This window comes from Botrytis cinerea, chromosome 9 (genome assembly GCF_000143535.2).
Source record: "Botrytis cinerea B05.10 chromosome 9, complete sequence".
NCBI classification, from domain to species: Eukaryota; Fungi; Ascomycota; class Leotiomycetes; order Helotiales; family Sclerotiniaceae; genus Botrytis; species Botrytis cinerea.
The window spans coordinates 1,260,254-1,285,636 of NC_037318.1; the positions used below are offsets into that span (position 1 = coordinate 1,260,254).

The 25,383-nt window shown below is 43.5% G+C and overlaps 9 protein-coding genes across 9 annotated transcripts; 6 read left to right on the forward strand and 3 right to left on the reverse strand.

Annotated features, from left to right (window-relative positions):
• Positions 1-281: 281 nt before the first annotated feature.
• BCIN_09g03470 (hypothetical protein) lies at positions 282-3,364 on the reverse strand. Its single transcript, XM_024695060.1, has 2 exons — positions 3,128-3,364; positions 282-3,059 (listed from the first exon to the last, which is right to left on the reverse strand). Exons 1-2 carry the CDS (start codon positions 3,214-3,216, stop codon positions 620-622), a joined length of 2,529 nt encoding a protein of 842 aa, XP_024550853.1. The 5' UTR covers positions 3,217-3,364; the 3' UTR covers positions 282-619.
• A 114-nt stretch (positions 3,365-3,478) lies between these two features.
• On the forward strand, positions 3,479-4,863 carry BCIN_09g03480 (hypothetical protein). The gene has a single exon (XM_024695061.1). The coding sequence runs from the start codon at positions 4,076-4,078 to the stop codon at positions 4,424-4,426; it is 351 nt and encodes a 116-aa protein (XP_024550854.1). The 5' UTR covers positions 3,479-4,075; the 3' UTR covers positions 4,427-4,863.
• Positions 4,864-4,881: 18 nt separating this feature from the next.
• BCIN_09g03490 (hypothetical protein) lies at positions 4,882-9,196 on the forward strand. Its single transcript, XM_001551567.2, has 3 exons — positions 4,882-6,297; positions 6,435-7,342; positions 7,391-9,196. Exons 1-3 carry the CDS (start codon positions 6,166-6,168, stop codon positions 9,033-9,035), a joined length of 2,685 nt encoding a protein of 894 aa, XP_001551617.1. The 5' UTR covers positions 4,882-6,165; the 3' UTR covers positions 9,036-9,196.
• Positions 9,197-11,173: 1,977 nt separating this feature from the next.
• Positions 11,174-11,846, reverse strand: BCIN_09g03500 (hypothetical protein). The gene is made up of 2 exons (XM_001551566.2): positions 11,440-11,846; positions 11,174-11,382 (listed from the first exon to the last, which is right to left on the reverse strand). The coding sequence occupies exons 1-2, from the start codon at positions 11,736-11,738 to the stop codon at positions 11,217-11,219; spliced, it is 465 nt and encodes a 154-aa protein (XP_001551616.2). The 5' UTR covers positions 11,739-11,846; the 3' UTR covers positions 11,174-11,216.
• A 622-nt stretch (positions 11,847-12,468) lies between these two features.
• BCIN_09g03510 (hypothetical protein) lies at positions 12,469-14,933 on the reverse strand. The gene is made up of 2 exons (XM_024695062.1): positions 14,440-14,933; positions 12,469-14,389 (listed from the first exon to the last, which is right to left on the reverse strand). The coding sequence occupies exons 1-2, from the start codon at positions 14,786-14,788 to the stop codon at positions 12,669-12,671; spliced, it is 2,070 nt and encodes a 689-aa protein (XP_024550855.1). The 5' UTR covers positions 14,789-14,933; the 3' UTR covers positions 12,469-12,668.
• Positions 14,934-15,627: 694 nt separating this feature from the next.
• BCIN_09g03520 (hypothetical protein) lies at positions 15,628-16,664 on the forward strand. The gene is made up of 2 exons (XM_001551564.2): positions 15,628-16,044; positions 16,098-16,664. Exons 1-2 carry the CDS (start codon positions 15,869-15,871, stop codon positions 16,558-16,560), a joined length of 639 nt encoding a protein of 212 aa, XP_001551614.1. The 5' UTR covers positions 15,628-15,868; the 3' UTR covers positions 16,561-16,664.
• BCIN_09g03530 (hypothetical protein) lies at positions 16,652-18,149 on the forward strand. Its single transcript, XM_024695063.1, has one exon. The coding sequence runs from the start codon at positions 17,217-17,219 to the stop codon at positions 17,886-17,888; it is 672 nt and encodes a 223-aa protein (XP_024550856.1). The 5' UTR covers positions 16,652-17,216; the 3' UTR covers positions 17,889-18,149.
• Positions 18,150-18,197: 48 nt separating this feature from the next.
• BCIN_09g03540 (hypothetical protein) lies at positions 18,198-21,230 on the forward strand. Its single transcript, XM_024695064.1, has 6 exons — positions 18,198-18,856; positions 19,037-19,159; positions 19,211-19,727; positions 19,778-19,844; positions 19,899-20,809; positions 20,868-21,230. Exons 1-6 carry the CDS (start codon positions 18,847-18,849, stop codon positions 21,109-21,111), a joined length of 1,872 nt encoding a protein of 623 aa, XP_024550857.1. The 5' UTR covers positions 18,198-18,846; the 3' UTR covers positions 21,112-21,230.
• A 3,041-nt stretch (positions 21,231-24,271) lies between these two features.
• Positions 24,272-25,382, forward strand: BCIN_09g03550 (hypothetical protein). The gene is made up of 3 exons (XM_024695065.1): positions 24,272-24,357; positions 24,430-24,566; positions 24,627-25,382. The coding sequence occupies exons 2-3, from the start codon at positions 24,441-24,443 to the stop codon at positions 24,936-24,938; spliced, it is 438 nt and encodes a 145-aa protein (XP_024550858.1). The 5' UTR covers positions 24,272-24,357; positions 24,430-24,440; the 3' UTR covers positions 24,939-25,382.
• The last annotated feature ends 1 nt before the right edge of the window (position 25,383 follows it).

A 25,383-nucleotide genomic window follows, 5' to 3' on the forward strand; every position in this document is an offset into this window, starting at 1 on the left:
TATTGGTGTAACTGAGATAAAGAGCTGAAGGTGATTTGGTTTGACCTTGTCTGAGATTGAAGAAGATTATAGAAGGGTTCTGGAATATCGAGAATAGCTGATATGGAAAAGTGAACTTCTCTTGGTGGTGCACTGATTCAATTTCAATATTGGAACCGAGTCAACGTGCCAGCTTCTTGATCGTCGAATTTGCTTGATGCGTTGAATACTTATAGCATTTATTCAGGAAGCATGATTGAAACTAATAAGATGTATTGGGTCAAAAATAGTAATAAAGTATTTGTTTAACTATTTCGATATTCTACCGAAGCACTTATCCAGTAGGCCTCTATGCATTGAACAAATTCCATTCTACCACAAAATCCCGTAATATTGTTACGGGCATCAAAAATGACGATACCAGTGATATATCTTTAATGTTCAGCGAGAATTTGCCGAAAATCATGATCCATGAATAATGATCTGCCAAAGGTGTGTGGATGCTAGTAAGGCCAGAGCCCAAAAGACCTAACAGCATTGCTAAACCACACTTGGCCGGCCAGACATAGGCTGGAAAACATAAACCATTGATCTTGAGCGTGAATTGACAAGAAACGTTCGCTTTGACTCCCATAGCAATTTAATCTTCCCCAGGGTCAACGGCGCCGGCTCGAATGAGCATATCCATGATTGTTCGGTTACCCCTCTTTACAGCTTCCCGGATTGCGATTTCCGGATTAAAATTCCCATTCCAAGACCATCCCCATGACTTAACAGCCGGAGCATTAACATCAACATCGAGATCAATTAACTTTTTGATCATATACTCATTGCCATCTCTTACAGCTTCTTGTAAAGGTGTGCCACAATTTTTGTTGGCCGGGACTTTGACATCAGCTCCAGCTAGTAACAGCATATCCACAATAGTTTGATTTCCATGTTTTACAGCTTCTTGAATCGCAACTCCCGGATTGGGGTACTCTTTGTAGCATGAATATTCCAAAGCGTTGATATCAACACCAAGATCAATCAACTGTTCGATCATATACTCATTGCCATTTCTTACAGCTTCTTGTAAAGGTGTGCCACAATTTATGTTGGCCGGGACTTTGACATCAGCTCCAGCTAGTAACAGCATATCCACAATAGTTTGATTTCCATGTTTTACAGCTTCTTGAATCGCAACTCCAGGATTAGATCCACTATATGACTCCGAGTTTATTGGGGCGTTGATATCAGCACCAAGCTGAATCAACTGTATAATAATCGATTCATTCCCTCTCTTGATAGCCTCTTGAAGAGCTGTCCCAGAACGATCATTACTGGAAGCATTGATCTTTGCTCCCTTTTCAATCAATAAATCGATTATTGCTTTATCTCCTCTCTTGATAGCTTCTTGAAGAGCTGTCCCAGAACTATAACTACCGGAAGCATTGATCTCTGCTCCCTTTTCAATCAACAAATAGATTAATGCTTTATCTCCTCCCTTGACAGCCTCTTGAAGAGCTGTCCCAGAATAATTACTACCGGAAGCATTAATCTCTGCTCCCCTTTCGATTAACAAGTCGATTATTGCTTTATTTCCTCCCTTGACAGCCTCTTGAAGAGCTGTCCCAGAACGATAATTATCGGAAGCATTGACCTCTGCTCCCTTCTCAATCAACAAATCGATTAATGCTTTATCGTTTATTTTAACAGCCGCTTGAAGAACTGTCTCTCTATAGTTGGTGGAAGCATTGGAGTTGGCTCCAGCTTCAAGCAATAAAGCAACAACTTCTTTGTTTCCTCGTTTTGTGGCTATGTACAACGCTGTACCCCTCGAACAAAGGAAATCCACGTGAGCCCCCGCTTCAAGTAACGTGGTAACGATTGTCAATTTGCCAAGGCTGGAAGCTTTATACAGAGGTGTTACCCAATTTCCACTGTATTGGTACTTTGGATTTGCCCCCTTTCCAATGAGAAAACGAACCATATCATCATTGCCAATAGCAACCGCCTCTAGAAGCATTATCCAAATTTTCCCCGTGCCGGCTCCGATTTTGGGTTGGATTGCTTCCTCAAACAATGTGTCCATGATGGGGATATCTCTATGCATAGCAGCAAGCCTAAGTGCGCGAAAGCAGACCCGCAGACTTAATCGATCCTTTTTCTGGAGGATTGAGACAACAAGCTGATGTTCTCCAATACTTGCAGCCTTTTCAAGGGCATATGCCAAGTGATTCTGATTGAAATCTGAGTGTTGGAATAGAATAATCTCCACGATAGCACGGTGTCCGTTTTCAATTGCTAATTTGATGTATTTTTTCATACCAACGGTCTTGACCCAATCATGATACTCGTCAGATGTTGATTTTGTGATGCCTGACCCTTCATTCGAAGTAGAGCCCATTGGCGAGCCATCACTCAAACTGAGCTGCGTTTGAATTCCAAGTATTTCTTGTGCAAGATCTCGATGCCCATTACGGCACACTTCGCACATTGGATCTTCATCATTGTTATCTCGATCATATAGACTCATTCCCGCAGCTATGAGCTCCTGGAAGATTTGAGAATGCCCACCTTTAGCGGCATCATGAAGTGCAGATCTTCCAGCTGTGTCCTTGACATTGTGTTCAATAATGGTATTGAGAAGGAGTTTGACAATTTTCAAATGGCCATTAAAGGCAGCTATGTGCAGTACGGTTTTACCGGTATCAGTGGTCTCCATGAAATCTCCCCCTTTGTGCAGTAGCAACTGGAGCGATGCAATATTTCCATCTTGCACAAGTTTCAAAATAGTCAGACTTTTGTCTAACTCCTTACGATTTTGAATCGCTTCATCGTAAGCATCCTGTAAGCTTGCTGCATTGCAATTGTCTTCTTCGTCAGTGGCAGCTACCTTTGAATGCATTTTTTTCATATGCCTCAGGAGGTTGTCTTTCCGTGCAGATCCTTTGAAGTTACATTTAGGCCACTTGCACATAAATCGTGGATTCACACTTCCATGCTTGCTTTCATGGCGTCGTAGATCGCTGCGCAAAGCAAACCCACTTTGGCATACAATGCATTTGTATGGGCGAATATGAGTGTTCCGATGACGACTAGAGTGAATTGATTAGCGACATCGAGCTATCGCTATAGAGAAGATGTAGAGTATAAGGATAATCACTTCAAAGATCCTTTAGTAGGCAGAGATTGTGGACAGAATTCGCACCCAAATGTGCCTGGAACCCGAAAACTGGCGGTGCTAGATGTCATTGTAACACCTTTGCACACTTAAATGAAGAGGGTCCCGATTTCTAGTGCGACAATTACACTCATTAGTAGAAAGAAATAATGAAAGAGGCGCAAAGGCTAAGAGCATACGGTCGGAGTGAGTGCATCAATTTTAAGATTTAAGAATTGCAGGGATTTTATGCACGAACTCGGTGGGTGGAAGATGAGTCTGCAGTGTGATAAGATTTTACTTTCCCTACCGGTGAAATACTTATAGAGGGATGCTCCCCCTCTCTGAATTTTTGAATTTCGTCAAGGATCCGACCAATCAAGTCTCAGAATTCTAGTGCAACGTGTTTTGCTCGCCTCGTCATACCGCCCTACATCGCCCTACCGTTTTATTGGCCGCCCGAAGCCTGCAGTACTACGCAAATATGTCGACCACAGCCAACGAGAAGCAGTCGTAAGTTTTTTTTTTTGAAACTGACGCAAGTATGCCTCCTCCAGGTTTTATAAAACCTCGACGAGAGTGCCTGAAACTTTTGAATTTAAATTCGAACTCACCCCCAACGAGGTTCTTGTTGAAAATTTTGGAGCTTCTTTGAATTATTCCGCTGCAAGTTGTCACTCCTTCGCAAATACGACCGAAGTTGTGCTTTATGACAATGACGAAACTTTCGACATTCTCAATTCGGAGGACGATGTGAGAGCCGACCAGACAGCGTTACTTCCTACTGAGTTCAACCACGCAAATATTCCAAACTGGAATTACAATTCAACAGGCGACATAGCAAACACTTCCTTGGATCCGTTCACGAACTTCCAGAGTTTTACATCATTTGAGCAGAACACGGCCTCTAGTAACGATGGGTATCTTCAGGGTCTACTCGATGGAATCGATATGGGCATCAATTTCAACTGGCAAGAAATGAATGTCCTCGCGTTGGCACCGACAGAACAAGGGTTCATTTCCGGAGAAGTTGATGCGAACACTGTCCTCATTGGACAACAAGCTACGCCTCCGGCTCCCGTCATTGGACCCTTCGCCAATCATGTCGCCCCTGCCCCTCGTTTTGCGTGCGACTCCATTGGCTGTGGTAAAACTTTTGGACGCCAAAGTGACTGCAATCGTCACATGAAGAAGCATGGTGCTCCAGAGTATTCTTGCCCAGCACTCGGATGTGGTAGGGAATTTTATCGTCGCGATAAAGTGATGGATCATGCTCGACGTATTCACCAGTTACAGTTGTAACTCAGCAAGATTCTTTTCCTGTGGAGTTATAGTCACAGATATGAGCCAGATAGCGAGATTCTCGAGGGCTTCTCTTCATTGCTTTTCATTTCGATAGATATTGCATGTTTTTCTGTCTGGATTAATGTTGTCGAGCATGTTGATTTTGGGGAGGGGGGAGTGCGATTGACGGCGGGTCGCAATGTTTACTTGGTTTCATTCTTTTCATACACTTTGGTTCGAGGAAGAGGTTTTGCATAGTCAGTCGTTCGCGCAACTGTTTTTAATTTCCTTGATCTTTCCTTAGTTAGACATTGACTATCAACATTCGTGGATGAAAGCCAGTCTTCAAACACTCACGTGACATGTATTTGTTCTTTCCTGACTTGTGCGCAGCGTTATAAGTACCAACTGTGACTTGAGATTGAAGCTGAGAATGCACCAAATGTGATATTACAGAGTAGACATGTTCTCATGAGGCTCGAGTGATGTTCATCGGATTTTCCACTATAACACGTGACTAACGGACTTGAAGATTGATTCCAGCCGACCCCAAGATTTTGTCCGCACCGCACACTCAACATTCCGAAATTTTACCTCCTTCAGCACGACCACCAAGAATCCGAGCAAGCTACCGAAGTTTCATGTAATATGAGCCCAAAGTTTTGATCTTTCCACCATCATCGGGTGACCAATCGCAGATTGACGACGCATTTTGTGGCTGAGAGGTTTTCGAGCATGGCATGACATGCATAGGTGAGCTCGTTGTGAGCAGGGCAGGTAGGGCAAGTAGGGCGTCAAATCACGAGCAGTTTGTGGTGAACCAATACTATTGATGACTCGCGCAGGCATCACAATTATCACAAGCATCGCTGGCAATTCAATTGCCTTTCCAGAACCAGAGAAAGCAAATGGATCCTTTGGCTAAAAATAACACCAAGGTTCATCTCATAGGCACATTTCATCTCTTCTTCATGTTGGTAGGGCGGTAGGTATTCGAGATCAAGAGCGTCAAGAAACATCTCAAACATTCGTCCAATCAGCACGACACACCAAAGGCGCGTACATTTCTTAGGACGGATTTCCACTTCCACACCCTGCACTCCCTGTTGAATAGTCGCGGACGGTGGAAATTCTCCACTACACCAAAAATCAGGGGCAACATGGGGGCTTCATATGAAGTAATTCCGAGATCGTTTCTACGAATCAATATTCAATGTTTTTCGATAAAGACGCTAGGGCAAGGTCGTGAAAGCTCCACATTTCTAATATATTCACAACAATTTTCATCTCCACGTAACCAATTCATCCAGAACTCCCGGCGTTATGTCCATATGTGCTCGGAAAGAGGGACTCTACCCTGGATCTATACTAAGAATCTAAGATAAAGTGATCTCGAATCTTTAACCCCAGTCATTTTGGGTTGTTTCATGGCATCGCATTGGGTTTAGGGACTATTGACCTCCACTTTAGAACAGGCCCTCATATAAGGAAAATGGCTTCAACGTCTCGAAATGTCTTTTTGAGCCCCCCAGTCATCAAAGTTGGTACTGGATGGGTTGTGGCTTTGCGAAAAAGGAACTCGTAGTACCTTGTTCAAAAGGTTGTTGTCGCCCACAACAATCCATTATTTTCTCATTTTTTTGCTTAAGACATACTCTCATCATTCTTTCTGAGAGAAAGTCAATCTTCTTTTCAATTCCTCGACGTTGTTACGTCTAGTCACTCATTATTTTTCTTCTTCATTTAATTCCTTAATTATGATTCAGCGAATTGTTTCCACTGCCACTTTGGCGCTTGCTTTCATTGGTGAAGTTTCCGCGACGAATAAGTATACGTTAGTCGATGATTATGCAGGAACCAATTTTTTTGATATGTTCGATTTTTATACGGTACGTACAATATCCTGTCGATGATTAGATGGAAGCAAAGAGATTGTCGGGGCGAGTGATCGAATGGCTTGTTATCGGAAGAATTATACATGTTTAGCAATTTTGGAAAATGAATTTGTCTGATATATTGACCATAGGGAGCCGACCCAACAACCGGATTCGTTTCATATACCTCTAAAGAAGTAGCCGAAAATGCAAACAGCGAGCTTGGTGTAGCCTTGACAAAGGTCGAGAATGGACAAGCTTATATGGGTGTGGACTACGTTAATGTGGTCACCACTGGCCGGCCCAGTGTTAGGATACAAAGTAAAGAGTCCTATACTCATGGCTTGATTATTGCCGACCTCGCGCATATGCCGGCTAGTATTTGCGGTACCTGGCCAGCGTTCTGGACCGTCAACACTACCAATTACCCACGATATGGAGAGATAGATATTCTTGAAAATATCAACGAGAATACTGTCAGCTTGCAAACGCTTCATACCGAGGAAGGATGCTATATTTCCGGTAACCAATACTCAACTCAATTAAAAGATAACGTCACAACATACAACTGTGATGATTCTGCCAGCTCAAGCATATTTGGAGCCCAAGAGGGTAACTCTGCATGCTCTGGTACTAACCCCGACCCAAATTCTTACGGAACGACATTCAACAGCAACGGGGGTGGTGTATATGCTATGCAATGGACTAGCGATGTTATCAGAATGTGGAACTTTGGGCCTGATGCGATTCCAGCCGATATAACTGCTGGTACACCAGATCCATCCACTTGGGATCTTCCTGCCTTTACTACCGAAGGAGGAGTATGTAATATTGATGGATTATTTGCCAACCACCACATCATTTTCGATACAACTTTCTGTGGAGTATATGCTGGAAAAACCAAATTCTGGCAAGAGACAACTTGTTATGACGCAGAAAAATATCCTACCTGTGATAGTTATGTTGGAGCAAACCCAGCAGCATACAAGGAAGCTTATTGGCTCATCAACAGTGTTAAGGTTTACCAAAATGATACCTTGGCCGCTACTAGCGCTGCTGCGTAAGTATTTGAAAATCCGGAGAATTTGTGTATACTAATCAAGAATAGTGCTTCATCTACGTCGGCTGCTATCGTTGCTACTTCAACCAAAATCTCGACTACTGCTAGCCCAGTAATGAGCTCAACTGCTCGAGCCGAATCTCTTTTGGGTGTCGCGACATCCGAAGCCGCATCGATCGCCTCCGTTGTCGCCTCTAGTTCATCATCTTCTGCAGCATGTGTCTCCACAGGTGCCCTCCTTTCTGGTCAGACCGCTTGCCCGGCATCTTCTGTAGAGGCATCTTCTACCGCAAGCATCATTGCTTCAGTATCATCTGTTGCTACAATTATTCCCACGACAGCTCCAGTGGAGGCATCATCTACAGCCAATATCATCGCCTCAGTATCTTCTGTTCAAGAATCCTCCGCTGCTATCATTGTCCCTTCAGCATCTTCTATTGAGCAATCCTCGGTCGCCGGCGTCCTTACAACTGCTTCAGTCCCATACCCCCACACTACCTCTACCATTTACGGAACAAACACACGCACTGACGAGCTTGGATCTGTTGTAACCGAGACTGTTATTCTTTCAACTACTATTTGCCCAATCACTGCTGCCGAGGGGGAAGCCACCCCTTCACCATCCAGCGCAAATGTCGATTCGACGACGACTATTCAAAGTACTATCACAAGCGTTAAGTCGGCCGCTACAATCTATAGCACCGTTACACTTCCAGGTGAAGATTCCTCTGCTATTATTGTAGCCACTAGCGAAATTGCACAAACAACTGTCTCAGCTGCTTACACAACCCAAGTATCTGAGCCCGCATATGCTTGGAGTACTGTCACTACCGAGGGAACTAGCACTGTCGTTCCTGTTGGTTCAAGCCCAAGTGTTCCAGCATCGGCTGAGAGTGATAGTTCTGTACCGACTGCTTCAGCTGGAGCTAGCTCTGGTGAGGCCACTAGCGTATCTTCCGCAGCATGCGTACCCTCTGGTGGTGCTCTTTTATCTGGTCAAACAGCTTGCCCTGAAACACCCGCTGCCTCGACTGGTGCTCTCTCAGGCGAAGTTACTAGCATTGTTTCTTCGGTCGTTAACCCTACCCCAGCTATATCTTCTGCCGCATGTGTCGCTTCTGGTGCTCTTCTTTCCGGTGAAACAGCTTGCCCAGAAACTCCACTTAAGGCTGTAAGCTCCAGCGAGGCCACTTCCGCTCAACCATCCACTACATCAGTAGCCAACACTCCAATTCCAACTGACGCCTCGATCGTCCTCTCAACCGCAACCGTGGTACCCATGCAATCTGCCCCTGCTCCAGCCGCCACATCTGCCGAAGGTATCAGCACCCCTCAATCATCCAGCGTAGTCGGCCAAGCTGGAACTACCAGCCCAATAATCTTTACCCCAACCTACGCAACCACCTCATTCGTCACAAAGCCCACATCCGCATCCACCAACTCTACCTCTACGCAAACCATTACCTCAAGTAGTGTATCGATAACAGGTACTGGTATCCTTATCGACACTTCTACACTTGGAAGCACCGAAACTTTCACATTCGCCATGCCAAGCATCTATAGCGCGACTGGAACCAGCGATGCTAGTGCTGTCACTGCTTATCCTTATTTGGACTCTGGAGTCTCAAAGGTCAGTGTTCGGGGAAGTATTATGGCTGCTATGGGGGTTATGGCTTTGCTATTGGTGGTTTAAATTTTTTGAATTTGAGATTCTTTGATACCTATGGGGACGATGTGGCTTGGTGTAATTTTGGCGGGCATTTTGTATATAATTTGAGATAAACACCTGGATACAGAAAGATAAAGTGTATATTTATATAGGACAATGAGAAGAAATCTCTTGTTATTTGGCTACTTTTTGACTACTTGGCTTGATTATTTGGTTCTGTCATTCATAGCATGTTGACAGGGCACTGGGTAAGCGGGAAAAAAAGACCGGTCGAAATTGATTGGAAATTCAGATCATTGCCCTACCTCAAATCGAACAAAAAGCTCTTATTATTCTAATTCGACATAGACAACAAGAATTCAATGTTTCAATTCTAAGCAAGCGAGCAACCACCCCTCGTTAATCCAGCGCAACATGAGCAACAAACCACCAATATTCCAATCCCAAATAAATAATCAGTTATCAATCACCTATCTCATCTCAATCTAATAAACATTGAAAAAATAAACACCAAACTATTCCATTCCATTCCCATTTATCTTCTATCCATACACACCCAACATCAACATCAAATCAAGCACTTCTAATTATTCCAAAACAACCCGTTTCACACAAAGTAAAAAAATCATTAATTTATTAGAGTTTGAAATTTTACGAAAATCGCCGCTAGATGGCGTGGATAGCTGAGCCACAATCTTTCAGATACGCTTCCTTGCGGGTTGAAATAAAAGTACGTGGGTGTGGATGTGGCGCGTGGGTTTGCGGGGGCACGGACGTTTGGGGTGAAGTGGAGTTTTTTATGCGGAAGATTCTTGGGTTGGGGGGTTTTGTGTTTGGTTTTTTGTGCGATTTTGTGATGGTGTAATTGTGGTGCTTGGGGGGTGCTTGGGGGATACTTGGGGATTGTGGAGGAGGAGGATGGGGATGGGGATGGAGATGCTGGGGATGTTTGTTTTTTTGATGTGTTTTTGTGTTTACCAAGTGGTTTTTACTGGAGTGGGTTTCTGGTGCTAGATTTCGAGTGAATGGATTGGCGGTCGGTTATGAGTATGACTGGAGTGGAAAACCGTGGTATATTCCTCGTAGTATGGAGGCATATCATCTGTGGTGGGCTGCGTGGAAAATTCAAGCAAATCAACACTCTGGTAGTCTCTATGTTGAGGTGTAGGACTTGAAGTTCGTGGCAGAACATTGTGTGCGGTGATTGGAGATGGGGAATTCTTCGTTGTGTATGGATGAATGAAAATTTTACAGATGGGAAAGCGCTGATTCTGCTGGATCATGCTTTTTGATGCTGTAAGTGCATCTCATTGCTTGGAAGTCGTTTCCTACTTATTAGTATGGAGTTTTTAGGAAACAAAAGCTGCCGTTTCAGCGACCCAACATCTCCAAATTATCGCGCATTAACATTCTCTTTCTGTTTGAATTCAATTGTCATTTCTATCTCTACTTGATCAATTTAAGAAAACTCATTCATTTGTAGATTTGTGGTATCTCATGGGATTCCATGATTTGGGTACTAGATGTCATTTCCACCGCCAATCATTTCGCTTGTTCGGACGACATATCCTACAAAAGTTTACCGATACCTCATTCTGCAGGACAACTGTAGATCTGGGATCTCCATCTCCATCTCCTGAACCGTTGTGCAGTATTCAAATTCTTTCATTGTCGTTCTGGCCGCCTACCTTTTCAAGTGTGTTCCGACGTGATTGTTTTCGTGGATAGCCAGCGCCTTCATCGATTGTTCGTCAGATCAAGGTTTGCCCACAACTTGCAAAATTCTTTCTATCAACACTAGAGAGGCATATACACCCTTCATCTGTATAGTCTGGCCTGTGATGTGTAATTTATATCATCGAGGGCAATTCAATCAACCGCACTGGAATGAAATGGGGTTTGACAACCGATGACCTCACTGGCTACTCCCCTGCCGTTCAGACCATGCGGATATCTTACTCTTGCTCCAGCCACATGTGCAATCTGTTCAGTCTGTCACTTACATAGGAACAGCCGTCAGATTTGAATCTTGCCATTTCCAGCTTTTGACTCGTGCTGTGTTCTCATTTATGGTTTCTTAATAACATCATAGCTACCCGGCATTAATGCTTTCGCACTGGCGATTCTACCTCGTTCCCACTTCTTTTGAGTGCGACCCCGCTTCACAGGAACAGAACTCCCCGCAGCAATCCCCGTAGCAGCGCCTCAAGGGACAGTACCTCCAGCGACGGTGCCTCCAGCGACATTACCTCCAGCGACAGTGCCTCCAGTAACAGCTTTGCCAGTTTTTGTTGATTTCTGAGGATCGAGTTCGTTTTCGCTTTCAATTTCATCTTCCCAGGGACCGCCATAATTTAGACCTGAGTCTTCGCTATTGACTTGTTAGCTCTGGACGCCTCTCAGATCTCGAACAAGGTTCGTCGTTTACCCGGCACAGACTGGGCATACGTCGGTCTTGTTTGACTTGATGTGACAGAGGCGGAACTTTCGTTTCTTGCAGTTCACAAGCACTCTGTCTATGTTCTCTGGAAGTGTCATTTTTTCAACTACTTCAGGACAGGGCCCGAAGTATTTAGCTGTCTGATGTGGTCCGGTGTCATCTTGGCAATTTCGATACGTAGTCTTGATGTAACAACACATGATTGGTACCTTGTGAATTGTGATGGTGGAAAGCTCGATATGGATGCAATTGTTTTTCAGTAAAAGTACATGATGATGTCCTTCCATAATTAGGATGATATACTAAACGGTCTACAAAGAACATATTCCTGTCAATAGTTAGAAACGAGATGAAAGATAAAAGCATACATAACTGAAGGGAGCTTATCATGTATCTCAAGCAAGAAGGCCATCATAAAGATTCATGATATCTCATTGTAAGTGTGAAGCACTTAAGAATATAGATTCTTTTGTTTGTGTATAGATTTTGTCTTCATACGAAAGGAATCTTGTCACAAAGTTTGATTTGAAAGGTCTGATTAAGAATTCATCACACGTTCATGTATGCTACAGCATGACGTTTGGGCTCCTTTTTGAAACCTTCATAGCAGCCTCTGATTGTTCGGAAAGTAGTATTGGGCGGATCAGATTTGGAAAATAGTTGTTGAAAGTATTCGTTCCTTTCTGTAAGGACTATGGAGACAATGAAACGCGGCGGGAAGACCATAGACATCTTCTCGGCTAATTAGTCCTTTGAAAGAATTGGTGCAAAAATGTGTTGTGCAATACCCCTTATCAAAATCGCTTCTCTTTCTTGTGGTGCAAAATAAAGCTTAGTAAACTACTGGTGTTTCCATTGTATATTGTATATCCAATGCTCAAATGCATACATAGCTTTGTTTTTAGATGTGGAATGTGCAAGGAATATTGGAAGATTCGGGCACCAAAATTATCGCTGATGAATCTCACTGATAGTATGATTTTCTTCACGATAAAGAAGGCAGGCCAGTGGAACGGATGTAACATTACATAAACTACATATTCTACCATTCTAATCGGTAATTATGATGATAGAATCATACAATTCAAGATTTCTATTTAGGCCAAAAGTTGCGGAGTTTAAAACAGTTTTATTCTAAATATCAAAATAACCTGTAGATTTCAAAAAAACAAAACAAAAAAAGACATTTACTTTAAAGGTATGAGAATAAACGATGATCATGTCAACTTAATTGTTGCTTGTTTTGCTTCAAAAAAGGCTTTCGTATCTTCTCGAACATCAAAAATTCCTACTCGGCAAAAAAGATTCATGTCTAGGCTACTACGTTCAACCAGTAAAGTACTGAACCACGTCGAAGTATGGCTATCTAGGTCCTCCAACATCGTTCCAACAAGGAGACAGTATATTGGGAAGCTTTCAGTGACATGTCGCTCAACGGTACTTGGAAGAATGTCCAGATTGAGGAAGTTTCCAGAATAGTAAATACCAGGGTCCCGGGCGAAGCTGAGTCTTGGAGCTTTGGTTGACCCTTCTGGGTCAGCGCTAAGATATGAAATCTTTGCCAAAACTAACAACCCCCGAAGCTCAAGAAACGCAGACCCCATGTTCTTTGAAGAATCAGTGGCTAGCCATGGGACGTTAGTACTGACCAGCGAGAAACACTGGTGTGGAGTGAAAGTACCCTCGTCCATCGCGGGAAAATTTATCGTATCACCATCTATCAGAACTGGCGATGCCCATGACCAGGTTGGTGCATAGTGGCCATCAGCTCTCGGATTCCGTACACTAGTCTCGTAAATTCTTTCTCGGTTAGCTTTTTTCTCTCGAATACCCCACAAAAGACTCCTGGATATATCTGCTTCCCAGATCCCAGCTAGATAGGCGGTTTTCAAGCGATCTTGAAAGATTGTCGCAATCCCAGATAGAGCAACTAATCTGTCTTTTGAATAACTGAGTGTCAAAGCCGTGTATTCTTTGACAACCCTGAACCATTGATCGGTAACTTCCCAGTCTTCAGATCTGTAAAGATCTGAAAACTCTTTATTCGCATTGGCACGTATCTTATCAAGTCCTGTGCATTCACATCGCAGAGCACTTTTGCATTCCATAATCATTTCCGCGGGGTGGAAATGGAGAGTACGAGGTGATAGCTGCCTTTCTTGAAAGACCCATGCACGCGAAAGTAGGGGTGTTCTGATTGAGTCACCAATTTTGGATTGCTCATTTGGCAAGTGATATCTTTGGTGGACTTTTTCGAAAGAAAGTCGAACAAACACAACTCCTGCCCCCGCGTGGTTGGTATTCTGACCAATCATGTAAGACTTTAGCGGTAGAGTTGTGGATCCACAATGCATCTTACGGGAATAGAAGCATCCACCCCTACTGTCGCAAGATCCGGTAGCTGCTATGTTCAGATAACTGTTCGAGTATACGCTAGCCATAAGAATTGCCTCTTTATCCCAGTCTTCATCATCGCCTTGAATAATACACAAACTATCGATCCAAATGTACCGAATTCCAAGCGCTCGAACTATTGTGATGGCATCTTGAAAGGTCTTCGGTAAATTCTCCAATGTTATTTCCTTCTTGTGTGCAGCAAAGTTATCATGTGTAGTAGTCAGGGGCCGAATCTTGCCCCAACAATGGCTGAGAGTAATATATGGGAGTTTTTTCTCGGATTCCAGTTTCATTTCGGCACTTTCTACCAAGACAACCGATCCTCTATTCAAGGCCTTTCCTGCAACGTCAAGTACTCTAGTAGGAACTCGCGATGATTTCCTACTTCCAGCACAGGCTCCGTGTTTATTGTCGCAACATGATATCCACTTGCGTATTATGGGCATGCTTCTTTCAAGTGGATTATCGCTAGGTACTTCTTCAGCAGCTCCAATGATTAGGCGGGGACCGAAATCACTGGATGGTATAAGATCTTCGGTATCTATCAATCGTTAGAAACGGATATCTATAAAGTACTTGGGGATCTCAGACTTGAAAGTTTGTAAAATTCTAGGCCAATCGGCTCGTCCATCATTGAACCTCTGACTTCAACCTGTAGCGCACAACCTGTACGGGATATGATACGACCTTGGTATGGCTGTGCGCTATCAAAGATATCCAGATTCTTGCTTATGATATGCAACCCATCAATTAGTAACGAGCAATTAGCACAGCCTGAATTAGCCGCCCGCTGAAGCTGGCGGGACGTGAAAAATAGGCGGTATTCATCAGATAGATCTCCGGGGTTAATACGTATCGTCCATTTTCCAGCCGAAGGTTTGAAACTGTCTCCTGGGCGTATGTCAAAATGACGACAGAGCTCACAGCCTTGAGAATCCATGACGAACTGGAGAAATTGCGGCAGTTGATATAGCTACGCAATATGAATTAAACTTAAACTCCTAGCAGTATCATTCGCAGATCGACTGTTTCGGGTATGATAAGTATCGCATGTCATTATATCTAAAAAGAAAGTCTAAATAGTCCAAAGGAAATTTGAACGACAGACATGAGCTGGTTGTATTTCAAGTGTTACTGCATAAAAGCGAATCACGAGGAATTATCGAGGAAGGCTGTGTGCAAAATAAACACTTGTGTTACCTTTCTGTAACTATGTATTCATATAACTTAGAATCATGGTAGCTTATTCAATCATGGTGGAACAGGAAAATGGAATGTGTGATGCAAGGCTCTGAGAATTCAAGAACGAACAGATTGACGTTTCACACTCTAGGTCAAACAGGTTCCATTCTCTGGGAAGTCCATAGTAAAAGTTTTGTTATCAATATACTGTTCGTAGAATATCTCATTTCATTTCAGCCTGGTCCATAATGCGGAACGTCGCTAAAAAGTGATTTTAGTCGGTGATCAAAAGGGGGACTATCAAAGTGCCAGAAAGCTTGAACTGCCGCCAACCGCAGATGGCGCTAGAATGCAAATTCCGTTTATGCAATTCATGTATAGCCCAGGATATGAATCCCCGAATAGATGCTGGAGGTCATTTCAAGATTAAATTCCCCGTTAATAGATAACACTTCATTTGACCAAATTCCGTGTTTGCTATAATGCAAGATTTCGCTTCTGGCTAAGTTTTCGAGGTTTGTGGCATGGGACTTTTCTATGATGAGACTGTTACTTTGGCTTTTGATTTATCTAGGTCACCAATCCTTTCTAAAGCTTGAAAGGCTGCTAAGCAACACAACACTGCAAATCAAGCTTTTCATTCCAATAATTACTGACCTTTGATGCTTCAAAGAAAGTTCTGAAAGCAGAGACAGATCATCGATTGAAAAAAAATATTTTGGGCCCACTTTGTTTGCTCTGGGGACGACCTTTCTCCGGTTATACTATATAAGTTCACACCATCACAGTATTTCATGAAGTCTACCCACCATAATCCTGGTACCAAATCGAGAACACAATGTGCTATTATCTAGGAATGCGCTGGGAATCCTGCCCAGATGGCTATCGCGAGTGTCGCAGCGCTTTCAATTGCACCTATGGTACTATGATGCATCCTTGTGGAGTAGCTTCCAATAATTTCGTCTACGTACAATCATTGACCGAGTGTCCTTGTCCAAACTGCAGGTTTCGGAGGTAAGATATAAGCGATGAGGTTTTCAAAGACGTCTCGATTAATTGGTGAGTAGTTACCGGACGGCCCGCACCGCCAGTAGCCCGGGGGATCTGGGTGGAGATTCTGGAGGAAGTGGAAATTCTGAGGCTGTAAGTTCTGAAAGTGAAGATTGTGGTTGTGGAGATGGGTGGGGTGGAGACTGTGATTGTAGAAGTGGAGTTTTTGGGGGTACAGGGCGTAGGGTCTCGGGGAGTAGGGGAGGAACTGGAAGAGGTGGAGTTGAAAGGGGAGGAACTAGAAGGGGTGGAGTTGGAAGGGGCGGAACTAGAAGGGGTGGAACTGGAAGGGGTGGAGGCCGTGCAGGTAGAAGCTCATCCGATCCAGTCCGACAAAACCCAGAAATTTCTGACCGACACAACGACAGCAATGGGGGACAGAACAGCGGTCCCCATACATCTCAGACAGTCCAGGGTTCAAGTAGACAAGTCAACGGAACTCAAAACAGATGGAGTACTAGGGGCTTGTTCAGTTTGTAATCATAGCCAAGTCACTGGTCAGATACACAGGGCAAAGGTGCTTGAGTGAAGATTATGGAGCACATAATTGAGGAAGGTATTTGATTGAATGATCGCCCCTATCATAACTGGTCTTACAGGTCCTGCAAGAAAAACATGCTTGAGTGGGTGAATTCATCACATGTGAACTTTGCTGGGCGGTATCCAAAAAGGTCAATCATAACTGACACGCCAATATCAAATTTTATGTGCTACGAAATCGATGCTCTGATAAATCCCAGTGATTCAACCATGGCTTGCCTACAACGACCCACGGAGAACCCGGGGCCAAATTTATATCTGTACAACGTCAGATATATAGCCAATTAAAAAAGACCCTTCTTTCAGCTCGATGTAGAAGTCGGACAATTTGCCTTTGATTACAAGACACTGGAAGGCGCTGGCTCTTCAGATGACGCAGCATTTAAAGCATATGTGTCTCAAAAATTGCTGGTAAATTCTCGTCCTTGATACTTTTGTAATATCAAGTTCCCATTGAAATTTTGTAAATCTAGGTTGCAGAGGAACTCACCATGTAGCTCTTTCATAGAACCGTCTTTAAACCAAATGATATAAGACGATTTAGCACAGCATCATGTTTGTGAGAATCACCAAACAGAAATTCCTATTGATAAAATATGTGTTGGGAGTTTAAGAACGTATTCGCCGATTGCCCCGCCGACTGCTCGAAATGGAAGATGACCGAGGAGCATCCTGCCTATGGAGAGGTTTGTCCTGAATTCGCACTTACAAAACAGCATTGCAAAAATCCAACTCAGGTCAGCGTTGCAGAAAAGGCAGGAAAATGTCCATGCCATGATCCTTTTGGCCAGTTCTGGCATATGCAATGTGGAAATTCTAGGTCGCAGGGACAGGCTTCAAGCATGAATCTGGTTTCTGGGGAGCCTCTAGAGACTCCAAACTCCAGCGATACCCAGCTTCACTCTAGATCAGACCAGAACCCTCATTCTGCTCATCAACCCGCAACGCAGGCGGGTAGAGGTGGGTTTTACTCGCGTCGACAGCAGAGTGGTATCTGGAACAATCAAGCTTCGAATTTGATGTATCCAGATAGTAATGGAGTCCCACCCTTGGGGACATATGATCGTTCCTCCCTGTCACCTGACCCGCCAGACCTAGTGGTAGTCTCATCCTCAGCAGACCAACAGACACATATTCCACCGGCAAGTGCAGGGAATACACAGGGTGCATTTACAAACCACTGGTCAACATCTAATTATCCAAATCATGGACATTCAAGTCAGGAAAATGTAAGAAGATTTCAACGTAATCCCTTCTACTTCGAGTAGATATCTGACAGACAAGTAGCGTCGAACTTCAGAGCCGTGGAGGGATCTTGCAAAGAATTGGGACAGAAAGTCTTGATTCGATAATGGTTGAGGAGATATGTATAAGTGGTACCAATGAAGATGGCACCAATCGGGTTACTGAAACCGATCCCTACTCACACTGTCCAAGGGTAATCTCAGCCGATGTCTTCTGAGAATCTATAGGAGAATAGAATGTCCACTGATGCTCTAGTCGAATGAAGATAATGAATGGCCAATGCATTTTTCATTTAAAAATGGTGTTAAATTGCAAGTTCCAATTCAACGTCTGATATGATACTCTCGACCAAGGAATGGTGATTGCCCCTTCATTGCTGTCGATTCCTGTGAAATGGGTCCGTGCACAACTACCAAAAGCTACTAAGATTTCGCAAATGAATCCAAGTTCCTAACACCGAGCCCTCTTCCCTTACAGCATTCAAAGTTCGAAGCGCCGGCTACGGTCTAGTCAAAGAAGCTGACAAGAAATGTGGCGTTCGAACCATTCACAAATCTATCTCACAGCGCACGCGTCAAACAGCTTACTTCCAACTCCAGGTCTGGTTTTGACCAACAAGGAGTCTACCCGCTTTGGAAGGCATCGCGTGGGTCGGAAGTATCAAAGAGCAGGAGTGGGGCGGATAGGAGCGACGGCAAAGGTTTCGTCCGGAGTTATGCCTCAAGCCCAACCAATCAAGGCTCAGCCCTGGGTCAGAAATCCGGGGTAGCCTGCCTCGGTGATCGACAAACACCTAGGTAGCTTTACCGATGAAGACATTTACTATTGTAGCTTGTTAGGGAATTCTGTTTAATGTTCTTCCATCTTTCCAAGTTTATCCTTTTTCACTGATGCTTCACAGGTTATTGTAGCTTTTTGCAGTTTTTGACATTCCTAAATACCAATTTGTTTGTTTAGCAACAGCATTTGATTCCAATCATTATGGCGCTCGGTAAGCACATCCTATCACTAAACCCCGCATTCTACTCCGGCAAGCCACGGCTAGACACAACCCTTTCCCCGGCTCCGTTACATGAATTGGAGAACAAATGTCACTCTCTACAATTGCAATCGCCGACTTTAGACAACTTCGTTTTTGATCCCCAAGCAGCATACTAACCAAAATGAATAGCAACGGCAGTTGTAGCAGGCACATCTGCAGCAGCAATGTATCTCGATGGCAAATATTCCATATTAAAAGATTTGAATGATAAATTGAAAATGAGGCGAACCATGAAGTGGTACGCCGAAGCTGGTAAGACGCCCTCCCAAATCACATTGCTCTTACTAAAACAACCGAAAATAGAGAAAAATAGAAAACTATGTCTTTATTATCTGTTTGAGGAAAGCGTGCATCGTCATCCAAACACAGAATGTATCTGGTCACGAGAGGGCTGTTACACTTGGAAACAATCCTACGATCTCGTGAATCAATACGGTCAATGGTATCTCTCCCAAGGTGTGAAGCCTGGCGATTTAGTAGCATTTTATCTTCAAAATTCTCCCGACTTTTTGTTCGCTTGGTTGGGATTATGGTCGATAGGAGCTGCACCAGCAATGATCAACTATAATTTGGCTGGAAAAGCATTGATTCACTGCGTCAAGGTTCCAAAATCCAAACTCATTTTGGTGGATGATGATGCGGAGTTAAGAGGGAGGATTGAGGATGAGAGAGAGGAGTTAGAAGGGGAATTGGGAATTAAAATCGTTTTCATGGATAGCTCTACTTTGTCGGAAATACGCAGTGGAAAGGCTGAAAGACCAGAAGATATTTATAGAGAGGAAGTCAAAGGAAACTCGCCTCTGGGTTTGTTGTATACCAGGTTAGTGTTCTTTGCCGTCTGTAAAATCCGATGGCTAACAAATCATCAAGTGGAACTACAGGGTTACCGAAAGGATGTAGTTTTGAGGTAGCCAGAGGCTTTGTGGCGGGAGTTGGGGTAAGGCCTAGATCAAGGTATTATTACCGCGAAGATTGCTGATAATTTTCATAGAGAGCAGCTGGTAAATCTCCAGTAAGAGACGATGATCGATGGTACAACTGCATGCCTTTGTATCATGGAACCGGTGGTATCACTGCCGTAGCCAACTTGATGAGTGGGATCACAAATTGTGTCGGCAAGAAATTCAGCACTTCGAAATTTTGGGGAGATATACGAGACTCAAAAGCAACATGGTTTACATATGTTGGCGAGACGGCTCGCTACCTACTCGCTGCACCACCTTCTCCTCAGGACAAAAATCATTGCGTTCGAGTCATGTATGGAAACGGTATGCGACCAGATGTGTGGAACAAATTCAAAGAACGATTTGGTATCCCTGAAGTTGTTGAGTTTTTTAACAGTACAGAGGGAGTGTTTGCACTCACCAACCATGCACGTGGAGACTGGTTGGCTACTTGTGTGGGACATCACGGACTTATCTCCAGATGGCAATTCAATGATCTTTATGTTCCCGTCAAGATAGACGATGTTTCTGGGGCCATTGCACGAGATCCTAAAACTGGATTCGCAACTCGGGAACCATTTGAGAAGGGTGGCGAGATTATCGTTGCAATTCCAAATACAGCTGCATTCGCGGGCTACTTCAATAACCCAGAAGCTACAGGTAAAAAGTTCGAGAGCAATGTATTCAAGAAAGGAGATCTTTATTACAGAACAGGCGATGCTCTGCGTCGAGATAATGACGGGCGATGGTTTTTCCTTGATCGATTAGGCGATACCTTCCGTTGGAAAGGAGAAAACGTCAGCACAGCAGAAGTAGCAGAGGTATTAGGGAAATTCGACGGAGTTGTGGAGGCTATTGTTTATGGTGTTCAATTACCCTCCCACGATGGTAGAGCTGGATGTGCTGCTGTGTTTATCGATCCAAGTATCAACAATTTCGATTTTGCTGGGCTTTTGAAGTAAGTTATTTCCAGGTTCTCTTCTTGATTCTATGTACTCCAAACTAACAAATCACAGACACACACGCAAACATCTCCCTAAATATGCAGTTCCGGTCTTCCTCCGGATCGTCAAGGAGATGGTTCCAATCCACAACAATAAGCAGAATAAAACACCACTTCGTGAACAGGGTGTGGATCACGATAAAGTCAAAGCGGATGATAAACTACTTTGGATAGAGGAGAAGGGCAAAGGCAATACATATGTAGAGTTCCACCGAGATCACTGGGCAGATTTGGAGCTTGGAAAAGCAAGGTTGTAAGATTTTGGTATTTGAACAATTGGAGATGACGATTGTATTTGCGGGATATCAACGGATAGTTTAGTATATTTGAGAAACGAGTAAAATTCAAGTTACTTCCTGTTCGTTTGAGAGTGACACTAATGACGTAGCCCCTACGATGTAGGCCCTAGTTGTCAGACTATAATCTATCTGAAGAGCTAGCTACGTACTGAACAAACAACCCTTAGATAGGCATTGCTGTGGATTCAGCTCCTCTGTTATAGACGATGAATGACTTAAGGCCATTCATTCACCCTTTGTTCACACAATTTCATTCCAAATTTTGGCATTGAGCCTTAATATATGAATTGATAATCTTCATAACTACCCAATGTGCGCAGGATAGATACGCGCAATCCATAACCATCTAGAAGTGGATACCTCGTTTAACTAACGCATTGCAGAGCGCAGACACCGGGATTGAGGAAGACTAGGTGGTTAATTGAAACGGAAAGCTAGGGCGCGAGGATGAAAATAAACATGGGATGACAATGGTTAGAAAGATACAATGGTCATGGGAATGATAATGATGATGAGATCACTGATGATAACACCAGAACAAAAAGAGAACATAGAAGCTTCGAAAGACGAATGCTGGACACAGCTGCCGGTACGACATACACAGTGAATCGAAAGCCTGTACCATAGAAAACTTCGGTCGGTAAGTACAGATAAGCGAAAGTGAAATCGCTTGCGAAGTGAGTCTGGGGCCGATTCCGAAAACATCATCGAGAAAGATGCATTGCTCAACTCTCGATGGTCAGTCGATTGCCATAAAATTCATGCTGCATTTCTGGACCGACCAATCAAAATCATACATCATGGGCTACTCGCACCTTGGATGTTGGGTCTGGCTTTACGGATTATTGCAGTGGTAGTATTTCTGCGCAAGCGTTTCTACTTCGATGGAGACTTGGAGGAGGCAGCGGCTATCTGTGGGGCTCAAGAATCCCGAGGACCTTGGGAGTGTTATGGAGGATTACGGACTTAGATTATGGACACTCAAAGATGTTGCCAAAACTTCCCAAGATCGTCTCACCTGTCAGTATTCGACAAGTGCTTGGACTCTTGATATTGCCAGGGAACTCCAATGACACGTGGAGACACCTGCTAGGGATATCTGGGATCGCAAGAAGAAATACGAGATAATGCGACTTCCAGCACGTATGAAGCCCAACATGGTGTTGATGTTTTCTAATGACTTCCAGCCATTAATTGGCGCGATAACCATTTTCCTTGCGCTCAAGGATAGTTTTCGGCAACACGAGTGTTTAGAGTATGTAAATACCAAGATACAAGCCAAATGGTAGTCGAGTACACTCACCAAATTGTGTCTCAATTCATAATGGTTGAGGGACGAGCAGCTAGTGTAAAGCTATACACAAACGCACCCAAGGTCGCGATCTAACTTCGCAAAACATCACCCTCTCAGTGAGAGTACCATGCCAAGAGAAGAAACAAAAGCTCACCTTCAACACTGACGTAAGTAAGCATCGGAATACCGGCGTGAAGAGTGGCACTGATGTATATTGTTTGTTTCTTGGTGTTACCGAATGTTGCAATTCGCTGTGGGAAATTTTGTTTTTGTTCAGTATATATGTAGCCTTGGCCTCCTAGGAGAGTATCAACGTTTGGGTGTATGTGATGCTCGTTGAGATGGCGGGCTTTTTGAAAATGCTTCAAAGCAGACGTTGAAGTTGGTATTAAGTCGAGCTGCGACGGTGTGATATAGCAACGTCAATGAATTTATCTATCTCGTGATTATGAGTGATTGAGTTCATGCATTAAGTCCATAGGATTGATTGTTCGATTGGTAGAGCCGATGTGGAGTGGACGATAGATGTGAGGATAGATATAAGGAACATCTTTAGACTGTGTTGTATGAAATGAAATGCTACGCCTACCTGATGACAAATTGCCGAGATATGAACCACAGGTATAAAGTGTGATGATACTGCCATCTTGCGACACACAGAGCAATAAAAAGGAAGAGACATAACATCAGCGGGTTAACGCTGTTGCCACAAATGTGAACAATATTGATTTGAGAGCATGGTATCAAAAGCCAGGGAGGTAAAGTAAAGAAAGATGTATGAAGTATTCAGTCATGTGAAGCACAGATACACATTTGTTAACATGATTTTATTATTCCTAATCTACCAATGTATCTGATCATGCTACTATCGAGATCCTAAGCATTTGTGAATCGCCATAACTTAATCATGTTTTCGATGGAATCCCAACTGTCAAGAAGGTTCCAGTGATACTTCGAAAAGTGTTTGGCACAGCCCATCGATATCCTTCATGTTGCATGGCATCAAATTATTCCTAAGCTTTAAGCCAATTAGCAAGGGACTCTAAAAGCTAAGCAACTAGTAGTGAGAATGGAGTTTGTTGTGCTCATAGATCTTGGTTAAGTTGAATTTTCATGACTCCGAGGAGTTCAGTATTTTCAGTGCATTTTTCTTAATCATAGTAGAAAGGGAATGTGCTGTGCGAAGGAGAATTGTTGCATACCTTGTAAGGTGAACATGAGGATCGTCGTCATGATCTCTATGTTAGTTGGCGGCGGAATTGTATAGCAAGGTGATCGTGTCAAGGTGATCAGATCAATAGAGACTCTGCCTAATACTTCGAACTGTTAGCAACGAGTTCGACCAAGTGATGCCAAGATATAAATGATCATATTGTAAAGGAAATCAGAATATGTAAGAATGAATTTCATCCACTCGCATGATATAGCGACCCCGGCGAGGGTGCCATCAAAGTGAGGTCAATCGCAAATTATCTCATCATTTAAGTAGAAGAGGAGGTTGAAGAAATGTGGGATGTACGAACCTTATACCTGTGGATGTGCAGGAGATCGCTCAAGAAGAGACACATCGCAAGAACAAATCAATTCAAGCCATAAAGTGCTTTCAAGTACTCGTTGAGGTTATGTTGTGGTTGGTGTTAATGAGATGTAAGAAAGATGAAGAAACTGATTGGAAGAATTTTTTTATAAGTTTTTGAAGTTCTATTCAAAAGCGAACCCATCGGAAAGAACGCTAATTCGATCTTGTTCTAGCCTTATCCCACATATCCAGAAATGCGGCCGCTTGATCACATGATCTGCAATTCTCTAGGGCCATTTCGCTTAGATCTTATGCCGCACTTTTTCGATTTTCGGATTTTTTGAAAGTAATCGACAACTAAACATCGACAAATCCTCGCCAACGACGCCCCGTACGTTTTCCTTAATTATCTACTCGATTCATTGAACTTCTAGAAATCAATCAACTAATACACTCTTTTCAGAAGATTTCACAATGGGTGACGCAGATATCAAAGCATCTTCCTGGAGACTGGTTGAGGTCGGCCGTGTCGTCCTCGTAACCGGTGGACCACACGATGGCAAGCTTGCCGCGATCGTTGAGATCATCGACCACAAGCGCGTATGTACAATTGGTGAAGATTGGAGGGAAAGAGGAAGAAAACTGACACTTAAGAAATAGGCTCTTATCGATGGCCCAGCAACCGACAAACTCGCAGCTGTCCCAAGACAAGCCATTTCCCTCGCCAATGTCGTTCTCACACCTCTCGTCCTCAAGGGTCTCCCAAGAGCCTCGCGCACCGGTGTTGTTCAAAAGGAGTGGGAGAAGGCTGGTATCGAGAAGTTGTGGCAACAAAGCCCATGGGCCCAAAAGCGTGAGAAGCAAGCCAAGAGAGCTGCTTTGACAGATTTCGAGCGATTCAAGGTTATGAGATTGAGGAAGAGAGCTGGATTCCAAGTCAAGGTTGCCAGGGCTAAGATCGCCGCGGCATAGATTTGGTAATGGAATATTTGGGAGCGCAAGCAAAACTACATAAGGGTTGATGGGTTCCTTTGCTCTTAACTGAGCTTTGTATCCTGCGTCAATTTGACCGGCGTAATGAGCATATGGACTTCAAAAATACCTCCAAACCAATTCTCTCCAAGATCTGAATACTGGGCGTTATTTTGATTGTGATTTGGTTCTGGAACTTTGAAATATCCTCGACATGAGAGATGCGGAACCTATTCCTGCACAATGAATTAGGAGCCATTTTACCGCTTTATCGGACAAATCCAGATATTGATACTAATAATTCCACAACCATAAATGATATTAAACGCACCTTGACCCAGTCTGACGTCGTTACAACAATTTGTACCCCCAGAATTGCCCCAGCCCAATCTCAGCCAGATGGAGTAGATACATTGATTACCTAATACTTAGCGAACTCTCACAA